The following is a 22,931-nucleotide window of genomic DNA, read 5'->3' on the forward strand; positions in this document are numbered from 1 at the left end:
GAAGGCATGTGGCAAGTTTAATCAGAAGGCCTTTGACAAGTTTGTATAGAAGGCCTGTGACAAGTTTAATCAGAAGGCCTGTGGCAAGCTTGTCTGATGGGAACTAGGAGGTTTGCTACAAGCTTGCCCCAAGTGTACAAGCTTGCCGTTATACACTTGTAGCAAGTTTAAAGGTTTGACAAAAAAGGTTTGTGACAAACCTTTCTCAAGCTTTTTTTGTTACCTGGGTGAGTACCACGACTTTCCGCAGTACTATCCTGAAAATTAGACCAATTTGTATATACCAAGGCAAAAATATGGTTCGGATTCCACTATAAAATATAGGTCCCTTAGTTGCCATTAGCTGTATGGGCTATTAATTAACAGCTGTGTCTAAGGAATAAGTCGGCCTTAGTCACTAACAAAACTACAAGATCGCACCACTCATCCTACACTCATCTCCATTCATACTTGGCTTAAAATACCTACCTTGTATGGTCGCCATTTCATTGAAAAGTAATAAAGTATAAGTTTAAATGTGCGCAAGGGGTGAAAGAAGCTCGGAGGTAACATTCTCATACAAATTTATGGACGTCATTCGCCTATTGGATCTGATGATGATTGGAGTGTCCAATCGAAATCGATCACCACTTACCATCTGTTTTGTATATTTAACGTCTTGTGAGTAACAGTATAAGCGTAAATGTATGTTTTAAGTGTTATGAGACGTATCTTTTATTTACTTTGTTATAAGACGTATCTTTTATTTACTTTCCGTAAATTTAATAACACGTACAATGCTGATCAAGAAGTTATCTCCTGTATTGTCTAACCTAGGCTTGCAATGTTTTCCTCATGATTTACTCACCGTTTATCTGACTCAGCTTGATTTCCTCCTCGGCCAAGACCTCGTACATCCCGTAGCCATCGGGTAGTGCAAGGCCCAGTGAGAAGGGAGTGTCGTCGATCGGATGGTAGAAATACTTTTGTCTCCTTATCGTGACTCTTCTCTGGAAAACCAGAATGCCACATTTATTATGAATGTAATTAGTTCCATTTGATAGTTTAGTTTTATACTTTTATCATGTTTGTTTTACAGTGGTGTATAGATAAAATTGATTGATGGGCATCTTTGGTAAAGGGTCTGCTAACTGTGTGGTATTTCTTACGAATGTGTTTTATTGTCTAGATGTATTTGTCCAGTTTTGGTTAGTTAATTCTAGATCTTAGGTAGTTAATTTATACTTTGTTTGGATTTCTTTGCTTTTTTTTAGAACTAATTTAAATTTGCTTTGTTTGGTTCGCTCCGTTTTTTGTGTGACAGAATGGTTACTTTTGTAAAGACATTTGTATAGTATAGTCACATTATTTTTACAACTTATTGTGAAATAACTTCAACAATACAACTATAAGTACGATCAATACAATTTGACACTGTCAGCATGGAACTTACCATATCGTCGTAATGAACTTTAACTTTCAACTCCGACTCCCCCTCCTTCTGGTCAATCATATCATTACGGAGCTGAAAAAAATTACACTTAATTGGTAACTAAATCACTCAATAACTTGATCTGTTCTAAAGATTTTTATGAGAGTGACACAACATAGTGTTTAATGAGCAAATTCGGTGAAGGGTAATTAATTGTTGAATGGAACGATAGCCAAAAGGTAGGATAGAATATGCAGCATTTGCCAAGTGCCGAATATTTACCTAATGGCGAATTACTTGTTTTGGTTTAGTCAATTTTCAAGCCGAGGTGCCTACACATTTGTCAAACTATTCACTGAGATATCCTAATGACGAGTAGAGTAGTTTTTAATATTTTTCCTTTTCAATATTTTTACAAAAGTACATTTAAAATATCTAATGCTATCTTAAAATATGTCCGACACTTACAAACATTAATTGGGTGTTGTTCTCGTAGCCGACAGTTTCTGAATCAACCAGCTCTACATTGCTGAGGTCTACGTTGTTGTAATTTGGCTTCAATGTCTCAACAAACTGTAACAAAAAGCAGTGTGTTCTAAACTTTATTATAAGATTAATTAGACTTATTTCCAATAAAATACACAGTGTGTGCATTGTATTATTTATATTAAATATATTTCCCACAAGGCCCCTGTGTTGACAAAATAGATTATTCAGAAGTGGGATGTGTACGATTGCAGTAGAATCCTTTATCTTATAATCCAAAATCGATCAAACATTTTTTATTTTACCAGTGATAAAATCCTTAAAAGGAAATAGGTTTGTTCAGCTCTAAGTTTTCTTTATGAAGCACGTATATATTGCTTAACATTAACAAATAAAATAACTATCTAATACCCCCGCCACAGCAAACCTGCAGACTAAGCGAATTTCCATTTGACTGATTGGATTTACACTGAAATGTCTACTTAAAAATATAACATTTATTCCTGATTAAATAGAATTAGTTTAACAAGTACTTAGGTTTGCTGCATCAGGGAGGGTAAAGCTGTTTAAAAATGAGAGGGCTTTAGTTCAATAACTAAATAATCTGTATAGTTATGATTACAGTACTCACCAAATCCTTGTTCAACTACAAGAAATAAAACAAAACAACCATTAATTTTTAGAAACAGTGCAGTGCATTAACATGGCAAATTAATATTTTTGTGTAAGCTTGATTACATTTTTTAAATACAAAAGCAGTAATAACTAAATAATGCTAATAAATAATGGTCAATAACCCAAATTTAGAGAACAATGCTAAAGACGTTCAAGAATGAAAAAGTGAGTAAGTTAACTAATATACTTTTTATAAGTCAATGATACTGTGTTATACACATATTGAGTAAACTATTAACCAACAATACACTACGAGTAAACTATTGACTAGACTTACCAAAGGACGAAGGTCTGGATGGTATAGAACATGTCCGTTGTTGTTTACAATGAACGAGTACCCGTTGATTCCTAACTGAAATTCAACAGTTTGTTAATGTTTCTGCAGAATTCAAATGGAACATTTTTAAAAGTGTGCTGACAAGTTTAAACAATTTTAAACTCTTAAACATCCAAGCTATAAACATCATCTATTGAGAGTGAGAAACAAACATTGTCTTGCAAATATTTATCTGAGGACAGCTTGACAGAAAAGGTTGAAAAATGTAAATGCTGCAACAAGCTTATAACAACTTCTAAAGCGTTGGGATTATGAGTATTGTCCGTGTAACAGACTGTTCAATATTATTGATGGCCGAGCGATCCAAGGCGTAAATTCTGGCCAGGAGACAGTCCCAGATAGAGGGTTTGAATAGTTTTCCAATCAGGTCGGGTTTAAAACTTATGGGGAGTCCTAGGACAAAGCTTGATGGCGAGACCCACCAAAACATGGTGGACAGCTCTGTAAGAAAGTTGGCGGGAACAGTCAGCCTTGTCAGCTGTATCTTTGATTAGGTATTTCACACGTTCTACTTTTCCTTATACTGTGCTGTCTTTGCCCGTTCATCAACAAAATGGATTTTTGTAACTTTGTTGTGTTTATGAGATAATACTTTACTCGTTTTAGAAGGAAAAGGGAATTAAATTAGGAATAAATAAATCAATAACTATAAATAAACACTGGACCTAAAAAGGTTGGCAATGCAGACATTGTTCATTTTGTGACTGCAATAGTTTCAGTTCTAATGGTTCTACAGTACTTTCTAAACTTCTTTGATTTTGTTAGAACAAATCAGCTGGATTATAACTTATGTGTCTGTTTTAGATGGAAAAGAGTGCATGATATTTGTGTATGTTAGTGGACTTATAACACCACTATTAAAATTTTTTTGTAGATAAAACTATTAGGAACTCACCTTATATGGAGGCACTAGCTTTGCTAGTTGTCTGATAGGAATATCTGTCCCAACAACGCCTAACAGGTTTGCTGCCCTTTCCTAAACACAAAAAAATTAATTTTAGTATCACTTTATAGTGAATTAAAAAATACATAGTTATGGGTAGCTAAATTTGAATTCTTTTAGGTAAAAATTTAAAGCTGAGTCAGTTACTCAGTTGGTCGCGCCACGGACTTCGGGCCCAAAGCAGCAATGTTGTGGGTTCATAACCTGGTCACTGCCGCTACTTTTTATCAGTACAGTTTATCCTTGTACTGAAGTAAACCCTTGTACAGCTACTATTAAGAAAAAAACGAGCTACCAAACTTGGAACAAAGTTACTGGTCATAAAAGCCATTCTAAAACATTTAAAAATCGCTACCTCCTTAGGATGATGCTCCGCTGGGAGTCAGAAGAAAATCTTAAATGTAAGCATGTTGATATGCACATCAAATTAAAGGTCTTTGTTAGTAAAATACAATGACGAGGCAGGGGTATTATTAGTATGTAGTTGTAGTCTAAAATATGACATCTCCCTTAAAGCAGGCCAAAATTATTATAGTTTGGCCGCTTAGAAAGCAACCTCCTCTAGCATGGGTTAGCATTAGCGTGCAGGTCGCTTTTTAACCGGCCGAACTATAGTTCTGTTGGTACGGCTAAGCTTGCATAAAAAAAATTATCATCTTATTGTACTATAGACACAACTATAACTTTTATCAATACTTGTATACTCACTGAATGATTTCTCCTGTCAAAAATAGGTGTTGAAACTGTTGTCATCAATTCTCCCTCTTTTATTAAGCTGGTTAGAAGGGTATTGCTCTGAAAAAATATTTTTTAAATAGTTATTAAATCACGTAAAAATGATCTTAAGTAAAGCATATTGGTCTAAAAAGTTATAGATTAAAACTATGAAAAACATTTTTTAGACAATACCGGTAGGTCCTACATCAGTCAGAACATTCAGTTCTTCCAGTGTGAATTTACAGCCGGAACCATATTTTTGAACTTCCAAAAATCAAAATAGGCTACCCAGCATTCTCCAAATAAATAGCAGGTTTATTCTAAGCTAGATCTTTTACCTTTCCACCAGCGTAGACCGGGGTCCAATATACTGGATGGTCACTCTGGTACATAATCATGGGTCGAGCCAGCACTTTTACGTAGTTCAATACTTTTTCTATGACTTCTCCTGGCGCTTTGACATGTTCATAATAACCTGTAGGGTGAAATTGCTTTTAATTAATATATTTGGCAAAAACACATTCTTAAAGAAACTGTAGTTTGTAAGTGATATTGGAAAATGTGGCGAGTAAATAATTAAATAATTAACAACAAAGAAAGCTAAAAAATGTTAAATAAAACCCTTAAAGTACTCCTTGAAACAACTTAACCAGAATAATTCTGATCGAACTGGATATTTGCATTGTCTGACAATATTTGGTTGTTGACTATATTTTTAAGAGATTGGTAGCTTAGATTTAACACATCTTATACACCTCAGGCTTGTTCATAACATTCCAACTATAAAAAGAGGTTAGTTAAAATTTAAAATATATATATTAGGCAAGTATTTATAAAAAAAACTCAAACAATACTGGGTATTTAACCATGATTAAAAATAAATAAATAAATAACTATTTTTAATTTCTAACAAACAAACAAATTTCACCTTTGTTGTTGCAGGCTATCCAATGCATCTCCTTGGCGTTGGAGGCGTCGGAGCCGACGAGGTAGGTGAAGACCCGCACTGGCATGTGCGGCCAGTTGTACTGTTTGAACACGTCTTGAAAGCCGTTGGAAGGTCCGTCAGTCACCAACATGATAGCTTGGTTGCACTGACAACCTTGGCTGGTGCGGTTGTACTGCGCAGATCAAACAGTGGTTAGAAAGTCTAAAGATCTACTAGGAGTTTTCATATAATGATAATAAAAAGTGTTTTGTAATTTGTAACTCTGTTGTAATATATGTTTTTGATTCATCAACAACTTGTATAACAAACAACAAAGTATGTTGCTATCATATTGGTTAGCATCTGGGACTTGGTTTGAGAGTGGTAGGTTCAATCCCTTTCATATCCACAAAGACTAGAGTGATTTTCCTTAAAGGTACTTTGATTGATACAAAACATCTCTTGATGCAGGATGACAAAGAAAAATCCCTTTTACCACAAAGCATAAAAATTATATGAACATGTACACTCTAATGTTTAAGCTATGATAGAGTGCCATCTTCAGAGCGTTGCCCAAAGACTACTATTCTGCAAGGGAAGTATTTGATCCTGAGAAAAGTCAGGAGCTTTTTGATGGTTCGAAACTTGACCCAGCTGATCCTGATCATTTGGGCTTTAAAAAATGATCCTGACTGATGAAACAGCTGATATTAGACGTAGCAAAGCTATACAGATCATCTCACACCATCCTACACTCATATTTTGATTGAAATACGCACCTAGTTGGCGTTTCCATTTCAATGAATAATTGATAGTTATTAATTAATTTGCATGAAGGCTGCAGGTTTATATTTAGGTAAAGCATATTGTATGAACTTTCTTGATTAGCGTTTTGCAAATGACACTATATACAATACACGGGAATATTTCCGTAGAAAGACTGACACTCAGCTGATTGGGTCTTGAATGTTGAGACTGAATCTCTCGTCTGATGACAGAAGTAGCTGGTCAAAAATCAATCGCTATTGTAACAGCTTTCATATATCTACTCTATCATATGTTCACAGTTAAGGTTTAAATGTACTAAAAAGAAAAAGCGCAGGAAGACATACAGTAAATCCAATTCTATGTTTACCTGTTGTAAAAACATTTCATGTCAACGTTTAACATAAAAACAATGTTTAGAAATACGTAGATCTTACGATACCTTTGAGTAGGTACTTTTATAGTCTTTACATAAAGTTGTATGAAAATTGTAGGCAATATTCCAGAGAGTGAAATTGTAAGAGTAAAAAACTGTTTAACTCTCTGGATTCTGAAATCAAAGGCTTACTCATAGTAGGTACTTTTAATGTAAAGTACAGTACCTACCAAATAATAAAAATAAAACTTTTATGTACAAAGAATACATGAATAAGTTAAACTTACTTTATGTAGAATTTCAAAGGCAGTTACAAAAGCACCAGTAAAGTTTGCAATATTTTCAGACTTGACGTTATCTAAACCAGATTTCAACTCTCTTCTGTTTGCATCGGTTGCCTGAAAAGAAAATTTCACTATGGAAAAAAATGATAATTTTAGGGCAGTAAGACAAATTGTATGTTATCCACTAAGCGTTATAATTAAAATAAAGAATGAAGATACTTTATGTGTGGACACAGGTTGAAAGGATATCAGCGAACAAATAGTTTGCTTGTAGTTTAAACATATTCTTTTATAGATTTACTACCTTAATGAGTCAGCTTAGAACAATTTTTATGAGATATTGTTTGTTCGCTGGTCCGTAGAAAATACAAACACCAGGATGGTAGTCCCCGGAGGAAGGTAATTCCCCGGAAACTCTAGGGTAAGACAAAGTGGATTTCAAATTCATTGTCTGTTAGTTCCCTCATAGTTGAAACAAATAAACAACTTAAACAAATGCCTCCATCCTCCTAAAGAAGGATAGACTTCCTTGGAAGATAGAACTTAGTCTTATTAAGAGACTATTGGAAACCCAAAACCCGTTCTACAATCTCATAAACATCTTACCTGTGCAAGCATGTCTTTGTAACACGGAAGAAGTTCCTGCGTCATTTCAGAAAAGGTGAACACATTGACAAAGTCATTGTCAGTGAGAGTGTCGAGTATTGTCGAGACAACAGCCTTCGCCAGTTGTTTGTTGAGACCTGTCATAGAACTTGAGGTGTCCAGAAGAATCACTACGTCTTTGGGACTATCAGCGGCCCCCACAAACCAATTGCTCAGTCGGAAGTTGTGCAGGTCTTGCACTGGGGTAACTTCATTAGTTGGCCACTTCATTGCTGGAAAAGTTGTTCAAGGTAAAATTCTGTTGAGAGTTTGAGAGGTTTATTTTAGAGATTGGAAAGAAAAGCAAAGTGAACATTCTATCTTAAGCAAATTTTCTTGATGGAATAGCCTCTGGATTGTTAACCCAAGCAAAGTTAAGGTTTGGTGTGCTCCTGTCATATGATAATGTGTAATTTAGTATGACTACAGCTATTTGGTTATCATAATACTATACTCGTAAAACTACGACAACCTCAACTTTGAGGGATGGACCTGATGATGTACTAATGTTGGGTACCTACCTACAAAACATTGTAGCTGCAATAATCAAATCAACCACCTAAAGAGTTTGACAGTGGTGCAGATATTGTAAACCTGAACTTTACTCAAGCCAACAACTAGAACAGGGTAGCATCTAGTGATCAATGTAGACAGAATTAAACGGAACTTGCTTTATAATCGTCTCTTAAATCTTAGTTTCATTTACTTTAAGTTTATAGTCAAGGCTAGACGTTAACAATGTAGCCTACCTTAAACTCTTAGGAAACCCCATGTGTTTGAAAAATGTTCTGCCCATATTTCAAGATTTTTAACAGTCCCAACATATTTTTTTAATAGTATGCCTATTCAATCACTTAAAGTAACTTAGACAATGTTTAATGGTTGGAGATAAACAGAGGGGGGAATGAACACAGGTTGAAAAGACACTGTTGGTGTGTGAGACAAGCTCAAACCAGATAACCAGATATTGTAGTTAGATATGTGAAACGGTAATAACATACACAGACAAACTTTAACAGTAAGATAGCTTCTTAATTAGTCAGAACAGTTTTGTTTTGCATAGTCAAATGCATAGTCAAGTAAAGAATTGAGAAATGAAAAATCCAACATTACAGTTATTTTTTACATTAAATACTGCCTTCTGAGACGATATCTTATTTAATACCAATAAGCCTAGGCCTACCTGGAAACCTTCTCAGGAACCCTGAAGTGCTGCCGTAGAACTGCCAGGAGAGTGTAGGATCTACTTCATAGTTGTTTACAAAGACAGGATCTAAATGCTCAGACCATCTCAGTGAGTTGGCAACTAGAGGATCTGAAAAAAAAACAAATGAGTTTTGATTAGCCTAATTAGTTAGGGTTCTGCGATACAGAAAATTTGAGATCAGTATAGTAAGATAGGTACATTATTTTGTACCTCGGTTCTCGGTACAAAATCGGTAAGGAAGGCTTTTTTGCAGTACAGTATATTTTTGCCTTTCTTCACGGGAATCAGGATTGTATTCAAACCTGATTGTAATTAGGCCTACCTGTGTTTTTAATTTGAATATTGTTATTACTATGAAATTAAATGAAAATACTTTTTTATTGAGGCGAACATTAGGACCATACGGTCCTTTCTTACAGTTAACCTCTTATGTATTAAATATAGGTAAACTAAACAATACATTTTTATAACACTTTTTAAACTAAAAACACAATAATAAGAAAAATCTAGTGATTTATTCTTTGTCAATAATACACACACACATTCACTCTTTGCCACACCTAGGCCTAACACACGCCATCCTGCCAAGCCACAGTCATCCGATCGAGGTAGTACGCTTTCAGCGCCACCGTCAGTCTGGTACGCGATTCTATGCTCCTGATGGTGAAGGGTAGGGAGTTCCAAAGGTGAAATGCTGTTACTGTAAATGATCAATTATAAACTGTTGTCTTATGGTGAGGAATTTGGAAAGTTGCTGGATGAGCCAGAGCGGGTATTTCTTGCACCTATTTCATCTAAAATAATCACCTAAAATGTAAAATTGTTCGTAAGATTATTGGAATTTTTGAATTGATGGCCGAATGAGTTATATTAATCCGCGTATTTCTCTAACATCGGACAGTTTTAAGAGAGAAGAATTTATAATACGGTGTAACGTGATCATCTCATCGAAGGTCATACAAAAATCTTATACAGTAATTTTGAGCTCGTTGCAATTTTGTTGACAAAGCCACGGTCATGTCAACCACAGTATTACAGTAATTGAAGTGGGGAAACACTGACTTGATCAGTAAGAGTGTAATGTGAAATGGTAAACTTATTTTCATCTTCTTCAATGTGTGGAGATGAATACTATAAAGATGGATAGTAAGTATCCTACATTCATGGTTTTCTAACAGGTAGGCTACAGTACAACACATTATGAAACCCATTTTTTACTCTTAACAGGATTGTCAAGAAAGAAACACAATTTTAGACCCTTATTCCACCAATTTTACTTCCAAGTTGTCATAGACATGATAAAGACGTTTTTAAATTAGGTTAAGAACTTTAAGGTAATAAAGATGTTGAAAAAATCAATTTGACAAGATAATTTAACACAACTGCTAACTTTATTTCCTAATAAACACAATTAACTGGGTGTAACTTAATTTTAACTTGTAAAAACATTTCAAATATATCAATCAAAACCATAACAATGCATTCAGTATTCAGTTCACACACAGCCAGCTGTTCACGTTCACGTTCGACAGACGACAGACAATGCAATACCGGAGGTTAGAGGTTATGGTGAAGTAAAGGCAAAGAGGAAAACATTAAACATGAACAATTATCTACAATAGTATTATAACTGAAGATGTTCCACAATAATTTCTAGAAATTTGTTGATTGATTGTGGAACTGTTCCGGGTATAAACTTATTTAAAGTATATATTTATTAATTTATTATTTATTTATTTAAAGTTTATTTAAAGTAGTGTAGCAAAAACAGTTTATATCTGAACTCAGGGGCCGTCCACATACATGTCATTTTAATTCTCCTAAGTCTGGTATTAATTACGTAACGCGTTTGTCGAAATTTTTAACCCCTCGTTCTCCCCATGTGTGCTGCATACCACCCTCCCACCCTGAAACGTAACGCAGAAGGATATTTTCTTAAACAAGGTGCCGTTAGTGCGGTATAAAATGTAGGTGAAATTTTCTCCTGAAGTCATAAGAGGTTGGTTTTGGTTTGAAGTAATTCTATCAATATGTAAACACACGTTTTAAGAACAAACTTAACAGTTTATTTGGAATATGCGTTAACAATAAAACGTTATTTAAAAAAAATAAACAGCAACAGCCATTTTGTAAGATAAGCTGATGCAGCTCGCAGCTGGGAGATCACAGTGAACGAGTCACCAAAACTCATTAATTCATCACCACCCACAGAAAACATAGCTTATGCAACTTTTGCTAAGGACTCATAGACGATTTTTCATCATATTGATACAGTAATGATACTAAGGTATGTTACCTACTAAAATAATACTACAAACCTGAGTCGGACAATGCTTGTGGCATCAGCACACTGCTGAAGCTGGTGTTTACAGGTTGCTGATCAAAATGTCTGTTGGGTATCAGCATAATATCGTCCCCCATTCTTCGGCTGTTGAGATATTTGGGCGTCCCTCCTTCCATCTTCTGGGAAAGGGCTGCCTGCTCGGCAGAGTCCATTATCCTCTGGAAAAGAGAAACACTTTTTGAGAATCTAAACAAATTGATGGAAAACATTCCTTTAGATTGAGAGGATTTTTCTTTGGCAAACTAGGGATCACAGTTAGAATTAGGATAAGCAATACTGAATATAAATCAGCAAAAAGAGAAGGATGAGAGATGAGAAAATTCCCAGGATAATGGAGTCATATGTAATAAATAATTTACATATGTAAAGGGAAGGGTACTGAAAGGAAGCCTTGAAAAAAGTGGACCGAGGTGAAGATAACCAGGATATGGAGAAGAAATGAATGCTTTGGTAGATGTCGAAGGAAGATAAATCTTAGAGGAATATATGAGAAGATGAAGACTCCATAACACCCAAAACCTAGGAATAGCCAAAACTGAAGAGGATATGCAAGTATTCATTATACACTTGAGAAATAACTCCGTAATTGCTTTACAGTATGTTCTTTTAGGAGGATTTATAAACAAAATACAATGAGTGAAACGTGTATGAGTATTCCCAATATGAACACTTCCACCATCAAGACCAAGTTGCTTGCTTTCAGTACTTGTAGAATCCAATCAACAAGACTTTTAATGTGTTTATAAAGCTTTACTGTAAATTATAGAATAATGCAGCTTCCATGAAAAATGTGGTAAGTGAAAGAAACAATATTCAACACATATTTTATTTACTGTTTTCTTCATAACTGTATTGCACTAGTCGTATCCAGAAAATCTTTTCAATGTTTTAAGATTCCCAACTTATTATACTCAGATTGTTTTTATCAACACAAATACATTTTGACATTACTATGCATTGTAGTGCCCACATAATACAGTGAATTCCTATAATATATACCTATCAAAATTAAAAAAAAAACCCTAAAGACCATTTGTGCACACCGTGTTCTTTCAATTTTTTTGCCACGGCCTGGTAGAATTGGCAACGTCGTAAGTAGTGCTGTTTAGCGCCAGACGTCATATAAGCTAACATGGCAGACAGGTGGCACCCTCTAATTTAATCACGTGTTATTCATATTGTTAAACAGCGCTACTGACAGTGTTGCCACTTCGAACGCCTTGGACTGGAGTTGGAGGTAGCTGTGATACAAAAGGTAAGCACCATAAATTATCTGCAGGCCTAATTCAATCCAGAATCCATATCTAACGACAAAATTCCGTGTATGATTATGTTTTTCAAAGTAATACAAAAGCAAACAGTATATAACGTTGTAAACACTCTAGTGAACGTTGCGAATTGATTTTACATTTCCAAGTAAGTGGATAAGACGCAACTGAAGAGGATAGAGATCGGCCACTTGGTATTCCTCTCAGCTTTGGTAATTGGTTAAGACTCGGGAGACTATTTGTCAGAATGTTTCATCGTTTACCACTAATACCAACATTTCCTCTCACTTCGTTTCGAATGTTCATTTGTATTATTGAAACAAAACACTTAATATCTTTAAAATAACTATACCTATCTTGCACCACTTGCACCCTTCTTCTATTCTTCTTTCTTTTACCTATCTTGTACCTGTTTGGCCCTCCCCCAATTTTTCATATGTTTCTTTAAGAGTCTTCCTTAGTGGAAGCCATGTTGCATTTCTTCCCCATAAGAACAATGTTAACTTTGGGTCCAAATATCTCATCAGCAAATTGTCATATAATTATGGATAAGGAGTTAAATTTAAGGAATTGCGGTCCTCTAGAGATTGACGTTTTTTATTTCACAATTTTTAATTTTTATAATGAATAATTGATTATTAATTAGCTTAAAATTAAGCTAATTATTGAAAGGAAATGAAAATGGATTTTCGAAATTCAAAAACCTCAGGCACGAGTCTATTATGTTAAAAATACAAATTATAAATTTCAAAGCTATATCTTAACAAATAACGCCGTTACGTGTCCACAAATGATGTAATGTTTAACATTGTTCTTACGGGGAAGAAATCCAACATGGCTACCACTAAGGAAGACTCTTAAATGTCTGTTTCACTTTCCTTTTCGACCTTAAGTACTAATATGATAGGCTATAAGGCCTACTTTTTACTTAAAATTAGTAACTCCAACTACTGGTGTTTGTAATGTTTTTATATTTTGTTAAAAAGATTGTTTTGGGTGACTGGGTGAGTTTAACTTTAGTAGTATCATAGACAAATAGAATACATATATTTATTTTATTTGTCTATGGTAGTCGTAGTATATAGTTTTGTAATCAGTCGATTGCTATTTTGTGATTTATGTAGCAATAAACATATTTTTTTACAGCAAACCTTGAGAGATAACATATTTAAATCTTATTGGCCTCTAATCGGTAGCAAGGTCTTAGGCTGAATGCAAGAACATTTGAACAGAAACGGCATGGCTCACAAACATAAACAAAATGATGTCACTGGCCCAAAAGTACTATGATATCATGTATATTAAAATGTAACTGTCAAACCATGTTACAGCTATTAGAATAGGCATTCGAGTCAGTGGCGTCTTGGTTTATGTTAATGATCCAGATCCATACTGTTTCTGTTCTAATATTCGTGGCTGTATCCTGATTAAATTTTGTAATTTGCTAATCGGTATTTTTCTAAGTTTGAGGAAACGGTCCACACCCTGCTCTCGTTACTGAATATGATGACTTATTTGTAGAAAATCCATTGGAACACAATGTTCATTATTTAACAATCGCAATTAACCATCTGCATGTTGATGAGTATGATCGCGGGCAATGGCTTGGCGATTAGTGTTTTTTAGAGGGGCAAAGGGTTGAAATGGTTGAAGGGGAAATGTCTGCGACCTTGATAATCGATTCCCCCTTCCACCGGACTCTCTCTCTCTCTCTCTCTCTCTCTCTCTCCCTCTCTCCCTCACTCTCTCTCTCTCTCTCTCTCTCTCTCTCTCTCTCTCTCCCACTCCCTCTCTCTCTCTCCCACTCCCTCCCTCCCTCTCTCTCTCCACCCACCACCCATTTCCCCCACGACCACCCTAGCCGTATCGTCACGCCACAACGGTGTTTAAGCCATTTTATGTCATCAACCTATTATTATGACTCACTTTCATCAAGCTAATAACTGAACAGTGATTTCTCGTTTAAATTGCACGATCGGATTGATAACAGTCACGATTTTAGTATATAACGTGATCGTAGTAATGTAACATTAGTTGACAGCGTGATTGGCATGAGTTGTAAGCCTATGACACAGATAAAAGCTGGAAATGGTTTATTATTTATTTTCCCCTCCTTGGACACACACATAATAGAACCTTAGGCTCTAGCCGCGATATTTTTGCACGATACTTCAATCAAGGCATTCAAGGGTCATCATTATCGAGGGTTGGGACATTATCACTGCTAAAATCTATTGGTGGTTAGTTAGATTTTAACCTGGGACCTTGGGTACCGATGTCCCGCGTTACCCCCTCAGGTCGCTCCCTAGCTCCCTACTTATACAATAGTTAAATTACCTTTAAATATTCAAAATTCATTTTTCAATTCCACCAAAAATGTATGATATTTTTTATGCATATGTAAAATACACAACAATACACAAAATGTCAGACATTTTTTCTAGTGGTGCGCTCAATTTGGAACTTAGCAGATGCAAACGAAGTGAAAATATCGTAGCCACAAGCTCGTTTGGTAAAACTAACTTTTACAGTCATAGGCTTAAAAATATTAGATGGATGGCAATGGTTTCAACAATGAAAAGATTAATTCTTTTCATCCTTTCCGTATTGAAAATAACAAAAATTCCTTCTTTCCAATTTACTAATGTTTATTTATCACTGGTCGATAAAATTTACTGGAATGTTTATTGGTCGACAGATTTTACTGAGAGATAAAAAGTTATTTTCAATGGCCAATGTCAATGAGTCTAACTAGTAATGTTAAACACATTTTAGATGGGTAAAATTAAAATTTGAGTACAGTGGCCACTTGATCGTGTTAATATAAATATGGTGTGAATTTTTTTACTGAATTTCGACCGAAATAAGAGTAAAAGAGGATGTTTTCTAAGCGAACTATACAAAAAGGAAAAAACGCACACAATATCTCAAAACCGACGAAACTTAGGCGACACCCGGTCTTGTAGAAACTTTGGAGCAAAAAGTGCAACTTCGTCTGGAATATCTATCAACTTTGTCTTGAAACTTAAAAATAAAGGCCAACCCGATATGGAATCTAGCTTGTTTTATGTTAAGCAAGTGGATATTTGTGAAGTACGTTAACTATTTGTACATTAAATAATTAGTAATAGAGATTGTAAGGTTATAAAAAATATGGAAAAGATACACTTTCGACATTGCTATTATGAAAGCGTTAAAATTAAGTTAATAATAATACGTACTCTGAATGGTGTCAGTCTATCATGCACGTAAAGAAAAAATTACGCATATGGTTAAGAGGCAGTATACATGTACGGCAGCTACATTTGGGTCAAACGAAAAAAAGTGTTCATGGGTTTTATTTTTTAAATTGCAATATGTGACAATGAATGTGATCATAGAAATCTATAATGATTGGCTAGAAAAGGGTGATAGCGACTGGCGACCGTTTAAGAAACGAAATTACGGAAAAACAGATTAACAGAATCATATTATACTATAGTATCAAAAAATTTTCAAGTATTGCAACCATTGCAACTGACGGCCGCTCTTTCACCATTTGAAAACAAATTCTAGCAACAGTCACAATTAGCTCAGAGGTAAGGTAAGAGGCTCACAAGTTGAAGGACCCAGGTTCGAGACCCACCCGGGCCAAAAAATTTTATCCAGTAATTTTTTCAAAATTTTTATTTATGAACTATTTAATCAATTTACTCAACTGATAATTGTGTTTTTCATACTAAATCTTCATTATTTTATGTTTTTATGTTTATGCCTCATGGGATGTTTGGAAGAGATATTAAATACATTTTTTAGCGAATTTCCCTATAGGGAAGTAGCTATTACCGTAGGTGGCACGGTAAGACCTAGACCCGGGACCGATTTACTTTTTCATTTTGATGTCCCCAGAGGCCAAAAACACTATTCGTTCAAATTTTTATATATGTATATATATATATATAGACATATATATATATATATATATATATACTAGCTGACCCCGGCGAACTCCGTATCGCCTAAGTTATAGGTTTCCCCTAAGACAGACCGATGGAAAGAAAGTACCGTTACGTTTAATTTTCAAGATGATCTCGTTCGCATCGCTCAATCACGTCCTGGTTGAAGTTCGTTCGCTACGCTTACTCACCTTTGGGTTGGAGCTCGTTCGCTACGCTCACTTACCTTTAGGTTGGAGCTCGTTCGCTGCGCTCACTTGCCTTCAGGTTAGCTCGTTCGCTACGCTCACTCGCCTCCAGGTTGAAGTTCGTTCGCTACGCTCACTCACCTTTTGGTTGCAAATTAGCTGTTGTCATAAATGTAAAAGAAATAATAGTGCTGCACCCTGTTGGTAATCCTTGTAACTTTAATGCTATTGAACATCATAGAACAGAACCAACTTGTTTAATTGAAACAGCTGTTAAGATTCATTAATTCCATTTCTCATAAGGTTAACATGGGAAACTCCAGAGCCACTGGGGCGGAGCCCTTTTAAGAATTTCGAAACGGGAAATAGTTTACTTCCTATTCGCATACCTACAGAATTTACACACCAAATTTCATCACGATCGGTAAAGTAGTTCCGGAGGAGTTTGCAGACAAACACTGTGACACGAGAATTTTATATATTAGATATACGTCCGTGAACGCGATAACTTGAGTAATTTTTGTCCGATTTTGATGAAATTTGGTTTAAAGGTGTAAAGCGGGATAAACTTGAATGAGTTCGCGAACCAGCATGATCGGACCATGGGAACGGGGCTTTACGGGGGGTTTTATGGGGTAAAAATTGGTTTTTCTCACTGTTGACCCTCAAAACACAAAATTTCCCAATTTCTCTTTAGACCCTTTTAAAGAGCTTAAAAAAACAAATAATTTAGTATATGAAAGTATTTTTGTTCGGTTATTATTAACGGAGAAAATTTAAAAAATTGTAAATTTAAAATTCCCATGTTATTCTTATGGAGAATATTGTCAAATGTTGTAGTTTGCTTGTTTATGAATGTATTTTGATCAAACTTGGCAAATTTATTTATTTTATACTAAGCTATCAATATTTTACTCAAAAACACACTTTATTTTAGTTTCCTTGTAGCAGCAAACCTAGGTACTCGTTAAACCTAATGTTATTAAAATATATTTAACTGAAAATCAATTCAGACAATTGGAAATTCGCTTAGTCGGCAGGTTTGCTGCGGCGGGGGTATTATTTAAATAATATTCACAAAAATATATTATTGGAACATATTTTTTTAATATTTAATAGATTCAAAAACATATTTTATATATATATATATATAATATATTTTAAATATTATATAAAATTGACATTAATACACACTTGAGATATATAAAATAGATTTTAAATATATTTATTGATATGTATTTATATATATTTGTGCTACTAGGGAAATCAATTGTTTTCAACTGATTTATAATCTTTTCTGAAATGAATTTTGAGCGTGTGTAGTATTTGCACTTTTCGTGGTAGTTTTTTTTCTATTATGTTGTGCTTTTTTCTCTTATGTTCTGCTTTAAAGTGTTTTACATTTCATAAATTAAATTAAAAAGTGTAGCCCGCTCCTACCTTATGGGTGTTTTTGTTGATGAAAGCTTAAAAGTGAAATTAAATATAATCAAATAATATGCGTACAAGCAATATATAAAGATTTTAGACTAATTATTAACCATGATCAACACACAAATAACAAGTATTACGACTTTTACAATAGGATAAATAGGCTAAGTATAGAGGTTTATTATGTCAAAGTGCCGAGTTTTATCACTTACAGAAAAAAGGATTTAGGAGCAAATGATATTCTCTCAAATATTATCTGTAAGCAAATTCGTCAAAAAGATAAATATTTTAAACATAGTTATTTTTTTACATTCAATTAGAAAATCCCACCACAAAATCCCCAAGATTTCAACACGACGTATTTTTAAATTAAAATCCTTTTTAATACATTAACAATTTCACTTTGATATATTTCGCAAATTCCCTGCTACCCGTTGCTTGTTTGAAATAGTTAATCAATTGTATGTTACTGTTTCACTATATGTAATTCAACTCCATTTTCCTATAGAGAATAATATTTTTACATAATACATTTACTAGACGAACTGTACCAATATATCACCGTGAAATATATTGGGTACAACCAGTACAACGATATTCTCTACATCCATGTAGACTACATTGGATCATTCGATACTAACATACTAGAGGGCGTATTTGAAAGCGAAAATAAACTAAGGATGAGTGTAGAATGAGTTAAGGTAGTTTTCTTAGCTGTCGAATACATCTTTAGATTTAGATTTAGATTTAGATTTGTTGTCATGAGAGCCGAAGCCCCCTGACTGCTTACCCGGTACCTATCCTACAGGACATACCCGGGCCCCATGATGTAGGCCGAAGCTTACGCATCAACCTTTAGCACATCATGGGCGGATGACTTAAGGTCATCAGGCTCGCCGGCTGCCGAAGCAGACCCTTCGGAAAGAGGGTTGCCCCTCAATCCTAACCAGGGATTCCGGCTGCTTGTTTAAGCGTCACTCCACCTGGGTTCCACTAGGTCGGAACCTAGAGGTCCATAGTAGAGCGCCCCGACGCATTTAGTGCAAGCAACACTCGGGACCTATCTCATCCCTGACAGGCAGAACCCGCCATCAATAGCCAGGAGGAAGGGGACCATCAGCACGCTGACGGGGGGAACCCCAACCTCCCATTTACACCGCTGCCCGATCGAGGCCTGACCCATTGCTGGGAACCAGAGATATCCAGAGCGATAGATCCCCAGATACCCCTGGCGGGCTCGGACCCAGCACCCGATCTACTTCGTTTGCCCGTCAGACCCAACATCACTGCCAGGCCATCAGGGTTTCCCAAAAGGAGGCAGGTATAGAAGTGGGACCCACCCGGATGAACCTATCCACCAGAGGTGGCGACACCCTTGACTCAATTGAGGTTCCGGGAAGAACCCCCCACACTCAAGATAACCATACCGTCCGTGCTCAGAGACAGGGATAGGTTTGCATAAGTACCTACAAACCGTTGCCCTCACACTGCGGAAAGTTACGTTGCCCTTGAGTGTCCCCGTGAGCTGCGGGTACTTGCCCGTTTTCACCTCCAGGAAAGGTTACTTCCAAAGTCGAGGATCTGCCCACTGAATGCTGGTCGCACACAACAAGCAGGCCGAAGCCCAAAGAACCACAGACACAGGTAGGTTAGAGATTATGATGTACTTCCATCTCTCCTAGAGCTAAACACCCCTCCATCCTGGATAAAGGAATGTCACTGGGACCCGATGCCCAGTCGACCATGTCTGTGGCCAACTTGAAAATGCCGATACCAACACGGAGCATTTACCTCCCCTCTGGGGGCGTCGAATACATCTGCGGAATTGGGAATGTCGTGGAAGTATTTAGTGTCTACGTTTTTCAGAGATGCGCCCCTTGCCGAATTCGTCAGCTGGGAAAACGGCCGCACCTGAACCTAGTTAAAAAAAGTATGTACCAAAACGAGCAAGCGTATTTCAGGAAACCCCGCATTTACTGAACTAGATCAGCTGGCTCTTATCTAAGGACCGTTTAATAATAACCCAATAATTAAGACCAGCTAGGTCCAGTTTCAAACCAAAGCTCAGGCCTTTTCTGAGGATTGAACAAGTGAACTTCTGATTACAAGGTTAACACTATATCCAAAGCGTTACTTAGTTATATCATAGACTAATAAAGTAGACTTCTCATTCCATTGTAAATTTTGAAGCTAGTTTTTCGTGTCTAGTTCATGTTCGGTGACACTGATCGCTAGTGTCGACAAAATTTAGTGTTGCTATTATTTTATAGATAATTTTATGATTTTTGCTTTACTTTTTGGTATATTAAGGGAGCATGTTTTATCCATGGTTATATATCTAGGCATTTAGGTAAATCCATTGGAAAGGTATACATTTTACAATTTTACGTTCAAACAGAAAACTAAACCATAAAAACTTTCGTAAACCTATCAACACGCCGTTATAATCATTGAAAACACGAAGAATGTACTCATGTAATTGAAGGAGTCACAATCATAAATAGGGGCGGCACAGAAACTGCGTCGCAAGGTTTGGCGAGTGCAGGAGCGCTACCATTTTGTCAGTTTGTGTATGATCATGGGGGGAGGGGGGGGCTGAATCCATACAACCCCCTCCCCCACAACCACAGTATTCTTAATGGAAATTACTTTATTGGACCCTGCTTCTGTGTCGACCATCTGTGGTCGTGTCTCCAAAATTGTGAGTTTTGAGAAGTTTTTGTCTGAATTTTTTGAAGGTGACGTAGTTAAGGGGTTTATTTTAGTTAGTTTTATCAGTAATATTTAAGGTAATGCATTTTCTATTCGGTTCAATCACACAATTTATTACATTATTTAACTTTATATACATTTTTACCCATCTCTTATCGTTGTAAATATTTATTATGGACCTGTACAGTACTTAGAAAGTATCAACATTTTTGGACACAATAATTCTTTGTATAATATAAACGTACAGTGTACAAATGTCGTACAATGTCTGGGTTGCCAAGAGGTTGTACTGTCAAATCTAAGGACGCTAGTTCGATTCCAAACAATTGAAACAATGTCGTCTGTCATTGCGATAACAGTAAATGATTCTATCTGAAAAAATCTTTGTCAGATTTGAACAAGACTTGACATGTATTTTGCGGTAGAAAAGGCCCGTGTAAGAAAAAAAATAATTTGGTCCAATTCAAAATTTAAAAATAGTGGCCATTTTAATATTATAATTTATTATTTGCTTAATGGCTGATTTTATGAAAAAAATGTCATGAATTTAGTATCTTCAATTTCCTATCAAATGACACACAGTTCAAACCAATAGAATAACAAATAGCTGAAATGTCAGGATTTTTTATTTGAATACAATAAAAAATGAGGTGCATCGTTATTCTACTTTACCTAACTAAAAATTGTGATATTCCAGCTTTTATTAATCCAATTTTTTGGGCTTGGTGTCGTTTTATTGCAATTTAATTCAATCAAATATAAAAAATATATATTGTAGACATATTTATGTGTTTATTTGTAAACTAGCTGTTACCCACGGGTTTCACGCCGTTTGACTTCATAAGTATTAATAAAACTATTGATTGGTTAAGTTAAACTGAAATAAACAAAACAGAGTACCGTAATGCTAACAAATAATCACACCTGATTTCAGTAAGGTAATAAATTAAAAGAACAACAAAGAAATACGTACAGCTGAGGTACTTTTAACATTAGGTATAAGGAAAGTTGGGTTTGGAAAGGAATTAATTACGACCTTAAATGGCAATTTCTGAAATAATGGATAGTTTTGCGCAAGGTTTTTTCATCATGACGAACATTTTAAGTATATGGTTTATTGGGTGTTTAGTTTTCTCAAAAGTACATGGGTACTTACTTAAATATGGATATATATGGGGATTTATATATGGATGTACTAAGGGCGTACTTTAAAATGACTAAAATGAACATCTGCCTTTTAGAAGAATAGTATAAAAATATAACATTTTAAAATATCTAAAAATAATTAAAACTGTTGTACTTTCAGAATATAGAAAAATACCTTTTCAAACACAGATAAAACTTTTCCAAAACTAAGAAAATTATATGTAAAAGTAGTTTGAATGTCGGGTTGATTTAGAGTAAAGGGAAAATATCGACAGCACTGCTTGTCTAAAGGAATTCCCACCAAGGAATTGGGTTAAGATGGAATGTGCTTACGGTGTCTCTTAAGGCAAAATTCCACGAAAATGTCCTGAACCTACTTTGAATGTTGGTTTTAAACAAGACGTGTTTTCTTAAATGTTGACAACATCTTCAATATATTGGTTTTAATTTAGTAAAATGATCACGTTGTCATTTAGGGAATATGCATCACATTACAAATTCGGTGCTCCGACTTTTAGTTTCTGTAGTATTGAAGGCGTATTCGAGAGTATTCAGTAATTTATATGAAACATCTATAAACACACTGTGAACTAATTCAGACACGTATATTTTTATTGTAAAACTAAAAACGTCAATAATATTTAGTTCTTTCCATACAATGTATAGAGATGCATGTACGTATAGAAATTTCCATTTAAAATTTATAATCCTGGTTATTTTAATGTGATCGCTGTCTTTAATTATTTTCCATAAATGAATCCCAAAACAGGCTTTGGCTTAGGAGCCCTAAATTTCTTTCCAAACTAATCACTTAAGCACACTGGTATACTATTTCGGTATAATTTTGTTTTTTAATATGTATAATATTGTAATTAAGACTTTCTTTCTCTTTTTAGTCAGTCTGATACATAACATATTTAAGTGTTTAAAGTTTAAAACACTTAATATATCATTTTCTTTTCATGTTCTGTATTGTGCATTGTTTTGTAATGTAATGTAATAACTGTTTTATTGGGAGAAAGCAAACATTCTCATTCTATATTAAAAATTTGTTGCCTAATCAACGAGGCATATATTAAAATAATATTTAAAAACTATTAAAAAAAAATTAAAACATATTATCTGTAAATCCA

At 35.0% G+C, this 22,931-nt stretch overlaps 1 protein-coding gene across 3 annotated transcripts in view; it reads right to left on the reverse strand.

The window, feature by feature from the left end:
* The window catches only part of LOC128996270 (voltage-dependent calcium channel subunit alpha-2/delta-3-like), a 95,737-nt gene that overhangs the window by 35,756 nt on the left and 37,050 nt on the right, over nt 1–22,931 (reverse strand). For all 3 annotated transcript variants that reach the window (XM_054421474.1, XM_054421475.1, XM_054421473.1), the window contains exons 4-15: nt 11,093–11,276; nt 8,751–8,882; nt 7,529–7,800; nt 6,926–7,036; nt 5,498–5,690; nt 4,908–5,044; nt 4,561–4,647; nt 3,805–3,885; nt 2,850–2,924; nt 1,880–1,984; nt 1,433–1,504; nt 848–989 (exon numbers count right to left, since the gene is read on the reverse strand). In XM_054421474.1, coding sequence (XP_054277449.1) covers nt 848–989; nt 1,433–1,504; nt 1,880–1,984; nt 2,850–2,924; nt 3,805–3,885; nt 4,561–4,647; nt 4,908–5,044; nt 5,498–5,690; nt 6,926–7,036; nt 7,529–7,800; nt 8,751–8,882; nt 11,093–11,276 — 1,591 coding nt within the window. The remainder of the gene's footprint in view (nt 1–847; nt 990–1,432; nt 1,505–1,879; nt 1,985–2,849; nt 2,925–3,804; nt 3,886–4,560; nt 4,648–4,907; nt 5,045–5,497; nt 5,691–6,925; nt 7,037–7,528; nt 7,801–8,750; nt 8,883–11,092; nt 11,277–22,931) is intronic.

The sequence above is a fragment of the Macrosteles quadrilineatus genome, unplaced genomic scaffold, assembly GCF_028750875.1.
Source record: "Macrosteles quadrilineatus isolate MER2022 unplaced genomic scaffold, UCM_ALF_1.0 Scaffold_6__1_contigs__length_79288215, whole genome shotgun sequence".
NCBI classification, from domain to species: Eukaryota; Metazoa; Arthropoda; class Insecta; order Hemiptera; family Cicadellidae; genus Macrosteles; species Macrosteles quadrilineatus.